This window comes from Urocitellus parryii, chromosome 5 (assembly GCF_045843805.1).
Source record: "Urocitellus parryii isolate mUroPar1 chromosome 5, mUroPar1.hap1, whole genome shotgun sequence".
Taxonomy (NCBI): domain Eukaryota; kingdom Metazoa; phylum Chordata; class Mammalia; order Rodentia; family Sciuridae; genus Urocitellus; species Urocitellus parryii.
The window spans coordinates 70292435-70311018 of NC_135535.1; the positions used below are offsets into that span (position 1 = coordinate 70292435).

General features: G+C 39.1%; 1 protein-coding gene across 2 annotated transcripts in view; it reads right to left on the reverse strand.

The window, feature by feature from the left end:
- Positions 1-18367, reverse strand: part of Ano6 (anoctamin 6) — a 192331-nt gene extending 173964 nt beyond the window's left edge. Inside the window, exon 1 of one of the 2 annotated variants that reach the window (XM_026400643.2) lies at positions 18042-18367. In XM_026400643.2, coding sequence (XP_026256428.1) covers positions 18042-18114 — 73 coding nt within the window. In that variant the 5' untranslated portion in view covers positions 18115-18367. The remainder of the gene's footprint in view (positions 1-18041) is intronic. The other variant, XM_026400644.2, reaches the window with a different exon arrangement.
- Positions 18368-18584: the final 217 nt, after the last annotated feature.

Genomic DNA, 18584 nt, shown 5'->3' on the forward strand with positions numbered 1-18584 from the left:
GCGCTACCGCTGAGCCACATCTCCAGCCCCTCAGGGCATATAATCTTACCAGAGCCATCTGCTGAAGGGAATTTCATATTTGGTAAACTACCACTGCCTATCTGCACCAAGGGGAGAGAAGGAGATCTTGGAGTCCCTTCCAGAAAGCGAGAGAGCAAGGCTGGTTCCTGAAGATAGAACTATCTCCTCACTTATAAACTGTACTAATAAATTCCCGTTTTCCCCTTTTTTGTTCAGGCTATTGGGTTTGACTTTTCCCTGTCCTACGACCAAAGACTCCTAAGTAAAACAGGAAGTCAAAAGTCAAGAAATTTAAATAAATACATAAACAAACATATAAATAAATAAATAATGCCCTCCACTCCCTGATTTCCTCCAACATAGCTGTCTAAGGGAACCCACTGTAGCCCACACACTTGAACACCCACAGACCTTATGAAACATCAGTGCAGGAGGAGCTGACGTACCGGCACAGGAAAACTGACAATTTCAGTTTCAAAAGACAGCAGTATTGGTTCAAAATATCATGGTACTGTGCAGTTGACAAACCCTAACTCTGCATTACAATTATCCCAGTTTTAAAGAACTGCCAAGTCAGATCTTCTGGAGAAAGGATGCTATTAACTCATTAAGCCCCAAGCTCTAATTCTGAATATATTTCAACAAAATTAATACAGGTACATTAAAAATAGGTTGGGAATCTATAATCTAGAACTTATGATTAATTAATATTAACTAGCATTATAATTACATTATAATTATATTCCCCTTATTATAATTATACATTATATACTATATTTAAGTTTTTATAAGTGTCCTACATGTAGGACGATGGGATAAAACGAGCTTAAGAATCTGATGAAAGGTATGGTTCTATTCAATAGAGACCTGTAAAAATGCAAATAAACATACTTCCCATGCAGCTTAGGCAATTCAAGAGCTCCCTTTTGCCAAGCCTATCTCTGGTAATATCCATGCTTGGGCAATAAAATAAACAGAAATGGGGCAACCATCATCTTCCTGGTCAGTATTTCAAAAAGGTCATCCACTATTCCTGAAACTTCCACAAGTCTCTTCAGAGATACCTGGCAGATACTGTCCTTTAAAAAGCACTCCTGAATCCCACAAGCACTCCTCCTCTATTGGTTACAAAAAAATAAGGCAGCAATCACTAATATGAGAACATGAGCAGAATCTTTTAGTATTCTGTTATCAAAAGTCAAATATGACTTTATATTAGTACTATAGTTCCCTGTCCAACTATCTTTAAATTATTGGGAAAGTTTTATATAGCATTTATATTCTGTATTTTATATATAGCATTTATATATGATTAAATAAAGTATTTATAATTATTAATATAAAAACAAGGCAAATGATCCCTAGCATAATTTCCATTTCTGCACCTTTTCCAAGAGCTCCAATTATTTTCTCCATACTGCACAGTTCCTGGAGATAACGTACTATAAATGAGAAGACAATCTGTACCATAAATCTCTTCCACTAATTTCACTAAAAATATATGTAACATATACAAGCATTTCTAGTAAGACAAAAAAAATTGGTAAATTCAATAACTGTTTTTTAAATCAGGAAACTGATATAATGTAGAAAAATGAAATGTTTTACTCCAGCTGTCATGACTAGGCAACACTATGACAGTGATGCTTTTAATAGTTCAGCATCATAGCCGACACACCTGCCATATCCAATAAATTCATTTAGATTAGACCTCAAAAAGAAATTTATAATCACAATGATTGGTTTTTTTATCCAAATAATCTCTCAGTACTTGTGGGCAAAGTAACAAACAAATTAACATGGCATACAGCAGAAATTACATATCAATGTAGGTTTTCTACATAAAGTGGCAAAATATTAATATACAGTGAATCTTCCATATCTACAGGTTCTGCACCCACAGACTCAAAAAACCTCAGATTGAAAATATTCTGGAAATGAAACAAAACCTGTATCTGTAACTGAACACATACAGACACTTTTTATTGTCCTATTATACTCTAAACAAAATAGTAAAACAACTATTTACATAGCATTTGCACTGGATTTGTTATCATTAGTAATCTAGGCATGATTTACATGTGGGGAGGATGAGTGTGTAGGTTATATGCAAATTGCTATAACATTCTGCGTATGGAACTTGAGCGTCTGCAATTTTTGATATCTGAAGGCCTGCCTCCTGGAACCACTCTCCACACAAACAAGGGATGACAGTTTACTTTTCTCTGACTTGCAAGTCTACTTGCAAATTAAATCTCAATTACTTTCCTCCCCCTGCCCAAAGGCACATGAAAAATTCTAAGCTTGACTTTAAAAAAAAGAAAAAGAAAAACTCAAAAAACAACCTTTCTGAATTCATTTTGAACTTCCTATGTGAGAATTTATAAAACTTAATAAAATGGCAGTGGCGGGCTGGGGTTGTGGCTCAGTGATAGAGTGCTTGCCTAGCATGTTTGAGGCACCGGGTTTGATTCTCAGCACCACATAAAAATAAAAGTTCAATCACAACTAAATATATATATAATTTTTTTTTTAAATGGCAGTGGCACTTAACACTAGCTGGAGTGGAAGTCTGACAATAAGCCCTAAAGTTTACCTATTCACAGAATTTATCACTTTTTAAAAAAAATTAAAAGTTGAACCAGATGTCTTCCAAGATTATCCATCAGTGCCAGGGTATTTTACCTGTGCATACACCCACATACAGCTAATTTCCCTCTGCCAAGTGCAGACAAGATCCTCTTTCATTGCCAAACACAGCCAGCCTGGCCAGGTAAGCATGCAGACTGAGGCACTGGAGGCTGCCTGGAAGGAACAAGAATTGCCCTAAGGTGGACAAAGTGCCTGGGAACAAAACGCCTACAGGAAGGCCTACTGGGAAGACATATTCACCAAGACAGGGAGACACAGACAGGCAAGCTAGCTCAGGAATGCTACCTGCATCCTGGAGGAAAGGAAAAAGCCAAGAATAGTTCTCATTTTTTTGGTTTCCCGGTATCTTTTCAAATGCTAAAAAAATTTTTTATTAGACTTTTCTTATGAAAACCTATATTTGCACAACACTCAGAAAAGGTCCATTTTCCATACTGAAGAATGAGAAAGTGTAACACTCCACAGGTGTTAGAATTAAAAGTCCCCACAACAAGAAAGGATCTGCACTCCCATTAGCACTGCTCAAATATCATGCTGCTCAACTAGGTCACTTCACAGCACTGGGGAGCTGCTTTTGAATGAAACTGTTGACTGCTGGTCCAGATTTTTTCTATGCCTAGGACGTGGTTTTCCCACATTCCAGTAAACACTGTATCATTAGTAGGTTCCTGGCTGAAAACTTTTATCTCTTCCCCCAGGACACTGTACCCCAATCCTAGAGCCCCACCTATAGCACCTAGCACTATGACTAAGGAAGGGTGGTGAAAATAAGTAGGACACTTTGATCTTAATTTGGGGCCCAAGATTTAAGATACCACTGATACAACAACTAAGAGAAGGAAACAGAAGTACAACTCACATTATTAAATCCACAGATGCAGACAAGCAGCCTGTCACAGGCTTATAGCACTATATTAGGTAAGGGCTTTATTTTGAGGAAAGAGGGTAATTAGGAGACACTGGCAAAAGCAAGATAAAACCAAAAAAAGGAAGGAGACTGAGATCAGAGGCATATTTCTGAGAAAGGAGTTTGGACAACTGAGTGAGAAAGGATAAACCAAATTATCAGAAGCAAGACACAATATGTATGCTGGACTGATAATAAGTGCCGAGTTCTTGCTTCCTGCCTGAAGTCAGATTGGATCCAGAAACTAGTGTGTGGTTGATCCCCAGGTGGGGTGTGGTGGGGGATCTATGAAGGCTGGAACCCAGGCAGAGCCTAAGCCCATTTTAACCAGGCAGTGAAGATGACTAACAGTGGAAACCTAACTCAAGAAGCATGAGTCACCCTTAAGGGAAACCCACGTCAGTGTCAATAACGTCTCTGGGAACTGGGAACACATGTGCTTGGACAAATATTTTGGAATCTAATATCTAGGACCAACACTGAATCACTCTTTCATTTTGAATAGGTCACTCTTATTTTTCTGTTCTCAGAGCTCTTCAGTTACCAAATGAGTCTAATAATATCTGTTTAAAATATTTTTTGCCAGTTTAAAAAGAAAAAAAAAAAAAATCAACAAGAAGAGAGCTGACCTTTTGGAAAAATAAATTAGTACACCTGACAGCTCACACTGAAGGAAAGTGTCCACAAGCTGTGCTCTCTGGACCAGTGTCACACTCATCAGTAAATGCACTGATGGAAAAATACTCAGGATGAAAGTGCAGTTTGGCTTCCGTCACAGCAAGGCACTTAAAATCTGAATTTCTATCGAATGAGAGTTGAGTGCATTTTCCTCACACATTCCCTCCCAACTTAAGGAAAACGTTTGCTAATTTCCTGTTATAGGCAAGGCATTGTGTGAGCTGCTAAAGGGATTGCAAAAATAACTAAGACCAAAAAGTAAAAGGAAACCTTGACTTTAAAAATAGAATTAAAATGTTAAGCATTTTTAGTCTGCTACTTCCAAAAATGTAATACATTAAGACATGAGTTAAAATACTTTTTCCAGATAATCTATTAGTACAAATATACTGGAGGATTATAGATACCCACCATAGGTAAATCTCCAGAAATATCATGCTAAGCCAAAGAAGACAGGCACACGAGATTACATTCTATGTGATTTTGTTCATATGAAGTTCAAGAATGGGCAAAAACAGTTTATGGTAGCAGTCACTAAAATGCTCACCTGAATTGAAAGGAGAGAGACTGACAAAGGGAAATAGGTTTTTGGAAACAAACTCCACCCTATTTGGGGCAGTAGTTAAACCCCAGTCATAACTTACCAAACTCAACAATCGGTCATTTATTTTACTGTATGTAAAATATTAAAGTGTTAACAAAAATTCCACTGGATTAAATAAACATTAGGAATAGAGGGTCTAGACAAAAGCGTGGCAAAAGGTAATGGTGGTACCTCTTACACTTGATCTCAATGGCATTGATAAAGAAAAAAATTCCCAGTTTGGAAGGAATCATATGTAGTGAATATAAAAATAAATTGAATAATACAGTTGGATTGTTTGTTGGACTCCAGTCATGTATGAAAGATTCCAACAGGAAAAAAAAAAAAGTAGTAATGGAATTTTTGTATAGTAAATGAAAACAGAATTTGAATCCATTTCCTTCTGTCCTGTGAACTGAAAACAAATCAAGCTTTAATTTGCATCTTCCATATTATTCTATTTTGGATACTGAGTGGGATGGGGAGTGGGTGAAATTCTAGGTAGTGATTCTCCAGAGGCAGGATTTCTCAAGGGGAATAACCTTGAAAGGAGCATATCTACTAGAGTCACCTGTGGGGCTTTTACAGGCATTCGGATTCATGCTCCAGGGGCTTGGTTGTAACTCCCAGCCAGTCACTCCTCCAGAATGAGTCACATCCCCCAGCAAGCAGGGTAGGAGGAGCAGAGAACCAGTTCCTGGCTGAGAATCTAGAGGACTCATTCTCTGCTAGTTTCCTGACTCTTTGAGGTCAGTAGAGGAAAAGGTGGAACCCCAGAACAACGGTATTTGCTCCATCTCTCTTCCCTCCTCCTCTTCTGTCCACTCGGGGAAATTACCCAGAACTGCTGAGATGGAAGCTCTCAGCACTTTCTCCTTTAGTTAAAGGAGAGAGGATCATGCTAAATTGAACTGCAAAGAGAATGAAGCAAACTGAGGGCAACCGACCAGATTTTGATGCTCTCCAATCCAGTGCTCTCACTGTAGCCAACCTCCTAAGGAATAAAGGGGCATAAGACCATGAGCAACAGTACTACTCTACTAGGTGCATTAACAGCTGTAGAAATCAATAAAAATAGTGTCTCCTTATGGTGAATTCCCCCAGTACAACAGGATTGGTAAGCCTGAAAGTATGTGCTTTACATATTTACCTGATGTATGTCTTGGGCCTTCTCACAGCCCTGCTTTTAAAAGATGATAATCTAAGGCCATGTTGTTTTTAAATTATGAAAACAACAGCTGCACTCGTTAGCCATCCCCCAGTGAGGGCCTTCCCCTAGAGAAGGTTCTGTATACACCCAAGTTTTGCTCTTAGCAAACTACCTTGGTTTAGTCATTCCACTTCTAACAATCTTTAAATATAATTTGCTGGTACTTGGTTAGTATGTTTCTTCACTGCCAGACTGCCTACTCTTTGAGGACAGGGGCCAGTTCTATTTTGTTTCTTGTTTAATTCCTAGTACCTACCACAATGCCTAGCACATAGAAGGCACTGAATTGTCATTAGATAAATGAAAAGAATTCTGCATGCACTTTGATTTTTAAGCTCCACTGATGACGGGATCCTCTTTATCCTTTGCTGTGTAGATAAAGACCAGAAACCTTAAAAAGCACACAACCTGCGGGAGATCTTCAGTAAAAAAATAATAAAAAGTTAAGCATTTTTAGTCTGAATTTATACAGATCATTAGATGAGATCAATCTAGTGCTCTAGGGTAAAGGAAATCTCTATACATGACTTTAAATTAAAAAAAAAGCGAAGCAGTGAGACTGATTTCTGAAGGCTACCAGGGCTAGCAATCTACAGTCAGTTCTCAGAGGGAGGTTTTGGGGTTTGTTTTTTTTTTTAAACACAAATAGGTTAGTCAAGATTGTGATTGAACACTTCAAAATAAATGTCTTAAAATATAAAACAAGCCACTAGCCACAGTTTAGGTATCTGTAATTCTCAGGAAAACCATGATTATCCTATTGCTAAAAAGCCTCTTCTGTGTTTGCTTACCCCTAGAACCATGAAAGGCCTGTCTGGAAATGTTCATGTCGCCTCTTTGATTTATAAGTTGCAATGAGCCTGTTATAGAAGCATGTACCAGTGGACACTAAATATGGCTTAAATTTAAATGTAGGCAGGAAACATGAGATGATCTGGCAATCTTCCGGATGGCACAGAGGCTGAAATCGTGGATGACAAGAATTTCAATTTCAAGTGCTGTAACTGAAGGATGGAATTTTGGCTTTTTTGAAAAGTTATAAGTGGCTTAAATAAAAAGCAAATAATCTTGAACTCTATTGGGGGGGGGGGGGAAACAGTCTACTTTCTCTGTGCTCTCATTCCCTCAAATGGAATGGAATGTCTAAACTTTTCTTTGGCCTGATGTTAAAAGGGCCGTCACTGTTTAGCTCTAACAACTGGACACAGACTACACCACCCCAACTTTCCAGTATATGAAATGAGAAGCACAATTTCACATGCCTGTTTTGCAAAACAGGTAGAAAGATCATTTCACTTGTTATGTCATTAAATTCAAAACAATTGAAACTATAAGGATAATAATTTATTTGTATATTCGTGTCTTAAGTTTTATCATTTTTGCCAGGTATCATACTCATCTCTTTTAAGATGTTTGATTTGACCTCAAACTTTTCAGTAATCCTCAATCAACATGGCAAATTAAACATTTTGGTAATTTTTTTCCTTTTAAATTAACCCATCACTAGAGTTAGTATAAAACTATAAATAAGCATACCCTTATTAATGGTTAATATGATCAAAATCAAGAACACTATTATTTAGAACTTAATATAAGATACTTTAAATTTTTAAATTTGCTAAATAAAGAAATGGGCTTATTTCTTATCCATTTTATTTAATATAAAGTTTGCATCATTTGATACTCCATTATGAATGTTTGTACTATATTCTCTTACCTTTCATACTAAAATTATATATTCAAAGTGATGTAATTCTGTTATGAAATGCATCTACTAGAAAATCTTATTTCATTTAAATTACCCCAGTCACTTATATATCTCCATATTTTGTTTGTTTTATAATGACTGTGACTATTACTGACTTGTCCACTATGGGCCAGGAACCATCCCTCATATGTTGTGTATATTAATGTAGTAAGTCTTACAGCAATTCTGTAAGATCATTTCCCCTTGTGCATTATTATAGTACATTTTCTGATAGGAGGCCAAGTTATAAGAATATGCCCAAAAGTGGATCAACATCCAGAGACCAATCTTTCCAGTCATAACTCAGAGCTCTTCAATAATCAGTATCTTTCACTCATTCAACAAAAATTTATTGAGCACCTTCTATGAACCAGTCATGTTACCACTCTCTGAAACCATGGTTGTCCTTAAGATACAGTATAAGATGAAAAATAAAAAGACAAAACAAGTTACAAGTGTAAGATACAGACTTGGAGAAAGATGAAGTTTCAAATAAAAAGAGTAAGACTGGGCTAGGACACAGGTAAAAAGAGATACCTATAATATTAGTAACATTAGTTTATAATTACAGAGAGCTTTTAGTGTATCAAGCACCACAATCCTGCAAAGTAAGAGTTTTAAACGATATTATTCATCTGACACAAACATACTATGAAATAGGTTCTAATATTAGCCCTATTTTACAAAGAAGAGAAAAGCCATGTTGGTCACTCAGGATCATACACCTGGTGAATGTATGGGCCAGAATGTGAAGTCACATTCTGACAGATCTCCATATCTGTCAGAACCAGGCCATGCTGTCAGATGAAACTCTCAGGGCAGAAACAAGATAAAGGACCCTTAGGAGAATGATGATCAACCATGCAGCAGGACAAGGAGCTGATATGGATATATTAAAAGGCCAAAGGCCAGCACAGTGACCCTTTTCTTCCTCACAGATATCAAAGTAGGACGGGATGCCAGTCCACTCCCTTAGTCAAACAAAGGAGAGGCTATCTATATTGATAACAGATGGCAGACATGACAGACATGATCTTTCAACATAGAGAAGAGTCATCATCTTCTTTTAATCTCCAGAATAAGTACAATGAACTATAATCCAGACTTTCATCTTCAAATTCAAACCTTGAGGAAAGATCACCCTTGCTTGATCTCAAATACATACATTTACCCAGAGTTTTGGAAGGGAGGAGAGTCAGTCTTTTCCAGTCTATGACCTATTTTCTGTGTCTCCCTTCCAGATCCAAGTGCACATAGATCCCTAAGGTATCCCCATAGCCCCCCGAGACTGTGCAGGGATGACAAGGTGGCTGAGAAGGCCCTTTTTCAGAGATGCAAGATAACCTCTAAGTCTAGAGAAGATGCAAAGACAGAAGGACTGAAATGGACAGGTATGCATACATGGGGGTGGAAAGCTGGGAAATTGGGGAGTGAAAAGACAAAGAGCTCAAACAAGATTTTTTTTTCTGAAAGAGAAAGAGAATTTTTAATATTTATTTTTTTGTTTTCGGCGGACACAACATCTTTGTGTGTCTTTGTGGTGCCAAGGATCGAACACGGGCCGCACGCATGCCAGGCGAGCGCGATACCGCTTGAGCCACATCCCCAGCCCCAAAATCAGGTTTTAAACATCAGACTGAGGATCCCTTCTTTCATGTGCTGCCTGTCTGCCCTTCCTCCATTGAATACTGAACTCTGATTCCTCCATATTTCCACAATTCCAGTACTAACAACCCAATCATGTAGAAGTCCAACCAAGAATCTCATTGTTAGTAGAGTGTTCTCCTCTGAGTCTAAAAGCTCAATCTGTAATAAAAGCTATTCGCTTGCTGAAATGTCTCCTTCCTCACTTCTTGTGCATACAATGACATGCTGACACACAGTAGCATGCACACTTTAGTGAGAGTCTCGCCAGACAGCAGTTGGGAGAACAGGGTAAGCTACAGGGACCACGGAGGGAACTACAATCCCCACATTCCTGAGCCATTTATTAAGAGCCTCCTGTGTCATCCTCTAGGACCTTTTGCTAAGATTCCCTGACAAAGATTATTCCTGAAATACTTTTTCTGGAATTTGGAGAACACCATCAGTCTCTCTGAAGAACCATCAGAATATAAGAAAACACACACAGAAAGAGCAATTATCTCTTGGCAAAACCACATGCTATTATTCTTCAATTCCTTAAAAAAAAAAAAAAATTTCTGCAGCAAAGTCATCATCCCGAATATCCTTGACCTGATACTTATTGAGCAGTTCCCAGGTGCATAACGTGATATAGAGCAACACAAAAGAGACCACCATAGTTGAGGGGAAAGGACTTAATGATCTCAGAGGTTAAGAGTAGCAGTTCCCATGTCTGCTTTTAAAGAAAAAGAATTTACCAAGACAGCAATATTGTAACTGCCAATCATACAAGTCTGAGTGAAAGGCCCCCTTCCCACTCAATACTGTACATACCCCTTTACATTTCCTCCCAGCAACCACACAGGGCTCAGAGAAGCTGAGAAGCTTGCCTTAGGTGACAGATCCTAGGGGACACAGCACAAGGCACTAACTGACCATAAACTCAGGTGGTCTGACTGCATTTCCCTCCTTACCACCCAATAACAGCAGCCAATTACTTTCATAAGCTCATTTTTCTTCCTATTTCTTGACTATTAGTATCTATCTCTTAGAAAATAATGGCTGTTTTAGAAAATGGTTATTTTGTTGTTGTTTTGTTTTTAATGGTACTGGGAATTCGACCCAAGGGCCCACACATGCTAGGGAAGTGCTCTATCATTTGGCTACTTGCCCAACCCTCTTACTCTTTGAGACAGAACCTCACTAAATTACCCATGCTGGCCTTCAATTTGTGATCCTCCTGTCTCAGCCTCCCAGAATAGCTGGAATTGTAGGCCTGTGTTACTACAACCTGCAGTATCATGTTTTACACAGTTGAAACACTGAAACATTCAGGACTCATTTACTAAGTAATAGGAGGAAGAAATAAAATGATACAATAAATAAATGCAATTACTTCAAATCACAAATAACAAAATTTTTAAAATAATATTAAGGGTCTGATTATGTTCTATATTTTTGTTTAGAATAATTTTTCTTAAACAACACAAATTGGGAAGAAAAAAAAAGCTTAAGTTTGTGTCTACGTGATGCCACAGAAAAATTCAGCCATCGTTTTGTCTCAGTAAAGCCAAAAATAATTTTTCAAACATCTAGCTAGAATGATCTGGAGAAACAAAAAATTAAATTATGGAAACACAGTCTTAGTTTCTATAAAACAAGCTTTATAAACAAGCCTTTAATTTGCTTAATTGCTCTTTATAAAAGAACATCTATTTACATGACTTTGACCTGGGGCAAAAGTTCTGCCAAAGTAAAAATAAATGTAGAAAAGAAAATTTTAAAGACCAATATCCCTTTTCCCCCCAATTTCGAGTATTTGTATTGTAAAATAATGTGGGAAAGAGAATTTCAATGTCCTAGAATGAAAGCATTAAATATAAAAGCAACATCTGGACTTCACAAAAGAATATATTTCCTTTCATTTGTATTTTTGGCTGCTGAATAACTTCCTCTAGCAAGATCTGTCAATTAGTATTCAGATATGTAGCCAGGGCAATAATAAATACCATGGCAGAGAAAGTTGCCTATTAACCCTTCAACTTGTCTTCTACACAAACGTTCCATCTGATATGTTTTGGCTGAACAGTATCTGAATTGCTCCTTGGTCCATGTCCAAAAATATTCTATTGTTGACATATTCATTCTGTATTCTTCAAACTGATTGCTTCTTGGAATGGATGCTAATGAATTTTAGGCACAGTACTAAAAAGATAAAACTAAAGAAAAAGGCAAAAAAAAACAATAAAAATAATAGGGGTTGGGGGTATTGTTGAATGGTAGAGTGCTTGCCCATGATATATGGATCTCTTGGTTCAATACCAGTACTACAAAAAAAATAAATAAATAAAAATAATGATAAGCACATAAAACAATCATTTGATTGCATTAAATTCCCATAATCTTTCTCTTGACATAATATTTGCCAATCAGTTCAGCAGTACATCTCTTTGGGTAAAGGCAATTGGAAATAATGGTTCTTGTTTTCAAATTAGCCATTTTTGCAGAGACTCAGTCCTAAATGCAATCTATCTAAAGCAGATCAGGCTTAAATCATATGACATACAAAGAATCCAGGAAAATCTTAAACATAGATCCATAACAAATGTTGTACTGCACATCTATACATTATTGATATTACTGCCATGGAATATTACACCTCCCTTCAAGACTATAGCTTTGGGTTGGGATATACTAAATCAGCTAGAATACAGAAAACCTTAAGTACTAGCCAGGGTAGAAACTTTTATTAAAATGTAATTGTTTTAATCTAGTCTGCTATAGTTCAATTCCTTCCTATAAGACTACATTGTGGGATTCTTAATTCTTCATTATGCCCCTCATGAATGTCAGAATTAAAATTATATCTCTAACGCAAATCTCCATAGGAGCTTGCGTAAAGTTATTGGTTTCTAAAAAGGAAAAAAAAATAAAACTAGAGAGTGACCAACATACATGACTATTGCAATCCCTTGAGAAAACAGGGTGTGTGGGTAACTCTTTTTTTAAACAGATTGTTTGTCACATTTAAAGAACAATGAATCGCATAACTGAGGAAACTTTTGGAAATTATCTGACTCAAAAGTTATGGAATATAGATCATGACTGTGGATTTAAAAAGGAAAATAACAAAATATTTATGAAAAAGAGCCAAAACTCACTGCTCTGAAAAAGAAAGACTCTCAGGATAGTTGCCTTTGTTTTGTTTTTTAACTTTTATCTCTTTGATAGAAAAAGTAAATATATATGATATGCATATAACATCCCCTTGTCACAGTGCATAAGGTGAGGACAGTATCAGTTTATTTTGGGGAAAATGATCTCATCACGTCTTTAGGAATACTCAGGATGTTCTGTTTTTATATCCCCATTACCTCACCTGCCTCTGCACCCCTCTAAGGTTGGTTCAGGTATCACCTCTGTAGAGCTGTCTTGGATTTTCCTAAGTAAGACCACAGGCTTTTACCTTGGTACCACTTGGTACCATGCTTTCTCCTGCACACACCTTGATTACATCACTAATCATAGATTGCTGCAATTGCTATTCCCTTATCTGTCTCCTTCCTAGATCGTGAGATACCAGAGGTCAGGGACCCTGGAACCCAGCAGAGTGCCTGGTATAATGTGTACACTCAACATTTTCCAACAGATAACTGAGCATATCTCAAAGAGCCACAGAATGACAGAATTCTACTGGGGCTATAAAACCACTAAGCATTGTGCTAAACAAATTATTTTAAAAGAGTAAATCATTCATTCCTTCAAAAATTATTTGGTATCTTTAGGGAAACAACTGGAAACTCACGGCATCTGTATTCAGGAGCTTATATTTAAGAGGACAGTAAGGCAGAGAAACTTCTAAAAAAAATTTTATCAAAAAATGTCTACAACATTTGGGATATTCCACAAGACCTCTAGAAGACCCAAGTGAACTAGACCCAGTCACCAAGAAATTTTCACTCTAGTTGTGGAGATAATAAATTCAAAGATAATGACAACAAAGACAAAATACAAGATGAATTCTAATTTCATAGAACCAAGAAATAAGCAATGTGAGAATTCACTGGTGGGCACTTTGGACTCTTTAGCTCAAAGTGATTAACTTTCTGGGTTTGTCACAGGTTTGGAAGGAGGAGATGCTGAGAAAGAAAGGAAGTGAGGCTGAAATTGCTGATTAAGGGAGGAGAGACAAAGCAAGGGAGTAAATTAGAAGATTTGTTGGAACAAGAGGAAGAACTCCTCTCCACTCACTCAGCTCTGGTGTTGCCCTGAAGTTACCCTGTGCTCTCGAAGCTTGCAGAAAAGAACCAAGTACTCACGGAAGCTGCCTCTTTCATAAAGCTCTCAGACCCATTCCTCTGTATTCTTGTGGCCACTGTACACATTTCTAAATCCAACTGCTGGAAAGCCTTATTCCAACAGTCCACTTTCTAACATGCTTTCCACATCCCAAGATCCTTCCAAAAGCAAATTTGATTCTATTCATTCTTTCCTTAAAATCTTTCTGAAGCTGCCAAATGAGGTATATGATAAAATCCCTAATCATTAAACCATGTGTTAAATTCTGCAATGTGAAGCCCCTCTCTGCTTTCCCAGTGTGGTGTCTGCTCCCTTCCCCACCACAGGCAACTCCTTAGAGCTTCTGCACCTTCAATACCTTGCCTGACAATCCCTTCTGAGAAGCTCTCCCATCTTCCACAATTTGGTGCATATTTCAATAATGGCACATACTACAAATGTTGGGTTCCAAGGAACCATTTTTCCTCCCTCAGCAAAGTCTGAATCGTAGAGAATACAAGAAACAAAACAGCATACTAAATCTAATTTCTATATGCTGGCATAAAAGATGTTCCTAGTACTTTTTATGTCAATAGGAAGAGTGTTGAATCAAATCACCACTTAGAAGTGGTAGAAGCAGTGAAAACCAAGCAGCCAAGGACACTCTCCTGCACATCAGGCAGGGTGGCACACAACCCACCTCCCAAGGATTTTCAATGACATGTGGTCTCTATGCAAAAAAGGCTACAAAACATGTATTTTCTGCTACTATTGCCTAGATCTAACTTTTGTGGTTCATTGTTGAAGCTAATTTAGAAATAAGGCCTTTTGCAAAAATGCTCCATACCAACAGGCTGCTTCATTAACAAATCTTTTAGGCATAATTTCTGGTGGCCATGAATTAATCAAACAAGGAAAATACCCCATGGTGAAATATACCATGTTTGATTCTCCAGAAAGGTTTATATCAAATAAAGAGAGAACCCTGACACGTGAGCACTGTGCTTCAAGGAAAAGCAGAATTCACTGCTAAAAAGCCCCTATATCTACCAGAGGACACACTTCCCTGTATCTAAGTAAAATATCTCTATGATACAATCAGGGATGGTATGTAGCTAAAATAGTTTTTCTTTCTGTCTCTTGTGGATGATCATAATAATGTCAAAATAACTCTTCTGCTCTGATTTATAAAATATTTGAGAAATTTCACAGAAATCTTCAGTAGTCTAGTAAGTTTCAACCTATTGTACAACTATTTGCAGTGATGATCAAGTACTAGAAGAAATACATTAGTCAACAGCCTTAACATTACAAAACTAGAGGCAGAGGTTAAAATTATAGTTTTCATTTCAACAGCATATCCTCTCATAGTTGGAAATTAAAATTATTTTGTAATAGGCTACACCACTATGAGCATACTTCTGGTAGCCTTTAAAAGGGCTTATTATTTTACAAAGGCCTAACTTTCAACTGCCATAAAATACTTTCTGGTATAAAAATCGCTGCAACAGGGTACAGTACAGCACACTTGTAATCCCAGCTACTCGGGTGGCTGGGGCAGGAGGATACAAAGTTCAAGGCTGGCCTAAAAAATAAAAAGTTCTGGGGATGTAGCTCAGTAGTAGAGCACCCCTGGGTTCAATCCCAAGTACCACAAAAAGAAAAAAGGAGTAGGGGAGATCAGGGAAGAACAGAGGATAGGAAAGAAAAAGAGGGAGAAGGAAGGAAAGGGGAATCATCACCAAATGAGGAAACCTAAGAAAGCAAAGATTTCAGGTGAGGTAAAGCATGGAAGCAAGAGAAAGAAAGAGGGAGCAGTCAGACTTTTAAATAAAGAAGTGCCAGGTCAGATTTCAAAGAGGGAGAGAATGCCAAGGAGGAGAGATATGCACTCATTGCAACTGACAATGCTTTAGAACCATTCTCATAGAAGACAGTCCGTACAAATGGACACCAAGCACTAAAGCATTTATAAAATTCAAAGCACAGGAAGACTCTTCAGGGAAAGAGGAAACAGTTGTTTAGCAAAGTTAGGGGATGTTCCAGCTGAAGGTAATCAAAGTGATGCCAATTAAAACAGTAAAAGCAGGCACCGAGGCACGCCTCTGTGCCACAGGAGGCTAATGCAGAAGATGGCACGTTCACCTGGGCAACTTAGCCAGACCTGTCTCAAAACAAAAAGGTGTGGAGATGTAGCTCAGGGGTAGAGTGTTTGTGTACCATGGCCTAGTATGTCCAAGGCCCTGGGCTCAATCCTTACTACAAAAAAGAAAAAGAAATCATTAAAAAAAAAATTGCTAAACCCCGGGCTGGGGATGTGGCTCAAGCGATAGCGCGCTCGCCTGGCATGCGTGCGGCCCGGGTTCGATCCTCAGCACCACATACCAACAAAGATGTTGTGTCCGCAGAGAACTAAAAAATAAATATTAAAAATTCTCTCTCTCTCTGTCTCTCTCTCTCTCTCTCTCTCTCTCTCTCTCTCTCTCTCTAAAAAAAAAAAAAAAAAAAAAAAAAATTGCTAAACCCCGTTTCAGTTTGTTCCTCGACATATGTTGACTACTATACACAGTGAAGTATTAATCTGAATAGTTTCTGGAGGGTGGGATAAAGAAGGATAGAAACAGTTAGCTAATAGCTACACTGTTTGATTTGATGAAATAAGCATGAATTACATGTAATTAAAAATAAAAAGAGCTTATTGCCATACACTTAAGATGAATTTTATGGTGCCTTATCAGGTAAGCAAACCAAATTAGTTTTGCTTTCTAAGTTCAGATCCATTGATAGCACAGCAAAACAAACAAAACTCAGCCTCTTGCTTACTTCAATTTCCATTTAGGTTTACTCATTTACTTAAAACACTCAATATACACATGATGTATACTGATGATGTATCGATGTATACACAATGTATATTGAGGCCTTATCATAACAGGCAAGAATAATTTCCTAAAAAATAAATTGTATTAATTTTATTGCAACTTTTAAAATTTTGCTCGTGAATTATTTTTTATGGTATCATTTAAGTAATATTGCTAAATACTAGCAGCATTCATTATCTGTCTGCCAGAGTGACCGAGTGGAAAGAGCACTAATCTGCACAGGTCTTGCAAGTCAGAAAATGTGGGTATGAAAGTGTAAGAAGCTGAGCAGATCAACCTATGAGCATCAGTTTTCTCTCTTAGAGAGAAAAATCTCATATTATTTGCGCCCTCTGTAAAGATGAATACCTGATACATTTGTTCTCATGTGAATGAAATGTAAAGCTAAGTCATGGAGCATAGCCCCCTCTATTAACTCTCCCCCCCACCCCCGCTCGGGCTGGTAACCAGGAAGTTACCAAATTCTTGTTTTAAATGATTTGTGCCTAAAATGTAAAAGGAAGAAAAGCCACACCCACCCACCCCCCAAAAATAAATTAATTTTAAAGCTATTAGTGACAAACAAGGTTTTAGAACATGAGATGGAACTGTTCTGTTTTAAAACTCATTTGGTATCCAGAAGATTGAGCAGAAGTCGCCAGAACAGACGGGCATGGTAATTTAATTACAGTCTCCGGGAAGAAACCAATCTATCATCCTTCCTGACAGTGCTTTCTTTGGAGACTTGATTCCTTTCTCCTTCCCCACCTCCTCCCACCCCTTTTGTTTGCTTTTTTTGCTTAACAGCTCTCCCTCGTTTCAGTCTATCACTACAAAGTTGGAATGTAGCATTCCGAGACAGCTCCCAAGCTCCAGATCCCCCCTCTGGTCCTGTGGGAAATGCCCTGCGGTGTTCATTGCCTGCGGGATTTCTCCCAGGTTCCCTTCCGCCCCAGCAGTATCAGCAGAGGGAAAAAGGATCCCGGCCGGCTCTCGGCAGCCGCAAATCACTTCCCGGGCTGCCCCTCCCCAACACTCCCTCCCCTAACTGCTGGTTCGCTTTCACTTTAAACTGGATTCCCAAGGGTCAGAGCCAGCTCTCCAAAGCCGGGCCGGCTCCCCGAACCCCGCCTAGGGCTGGCCGCCGCGCCCCGGCTCTCCGCAATCTCTAGCCTTTTTGGAGGCGCAGGAAATGACCCAAAAGTTGCCTCTGAGTCAAGACTTCCGCACGTAAAGGCGTCCTCTATACCCGGTGACTTTTCAGGGGCTGCGTCCCTTTCGCGTAGAGAGGCTGTTCTCCCCGCCGCTCGGGCCCGCAGGAGAGCTGAGCCCCGAGGCGGCAGGGGGCTGCGGGTTCCCTCCAGCCCTTCCCGAGGTCCCGGCCAATCTCCCAGAGGACTGCGGCGCCCGGCCGCAGGCCTGAACTTCTCCCCTCGTGGGCTCGGGCTTTCTGGCAAGGACGCCAAGAGTCCCCCACTCACCGATATCTCCATCCTCGTCGTCGTCCTCCTCCAGTTCCATGTCTAGTAAAACGTTCCTGGTCAACATTTGCATGTCTCCCCCAAAAGGCGGCTCCGAACTTGTCGCAAAGTTGGGGGTTCCGGAAGGACTCGGTTCTCCGCGGGCCGGGCGCCCGGGTGGGGACTGCAGGGCGCGCGCGTGTCACTCAGGCTCTGGGTCCGCTCTGCCCAGCCCGCGCTCCGGGAAGCCCAGCTGAGGCAGCCAGCGACTGAGCATGCCCAGTGACACCGACGAGGCTCGCTGCGGAATGATTGAACTTCCCTGGTTTTTATTAGGCGCCCAGAAGGAAGTCGGGAGGGGAGGCTAGAGGGAGTAGTGAGCGTTTGCGTCTTACACCAGCGTGAACTCACAGTCCGGGAGGGGAGAAGCAAGGGTGGGCGGGGATGGGGCTCCTCCAACGTCGCCTCCACAAGACGCAGCTTTTTGTTCTAAGGTCGTACAGGGACACGCACTGGGGCTTGAGGTTTTTGTCATTTGTTACAAGAGAAGGGCGCGGAAAAAAC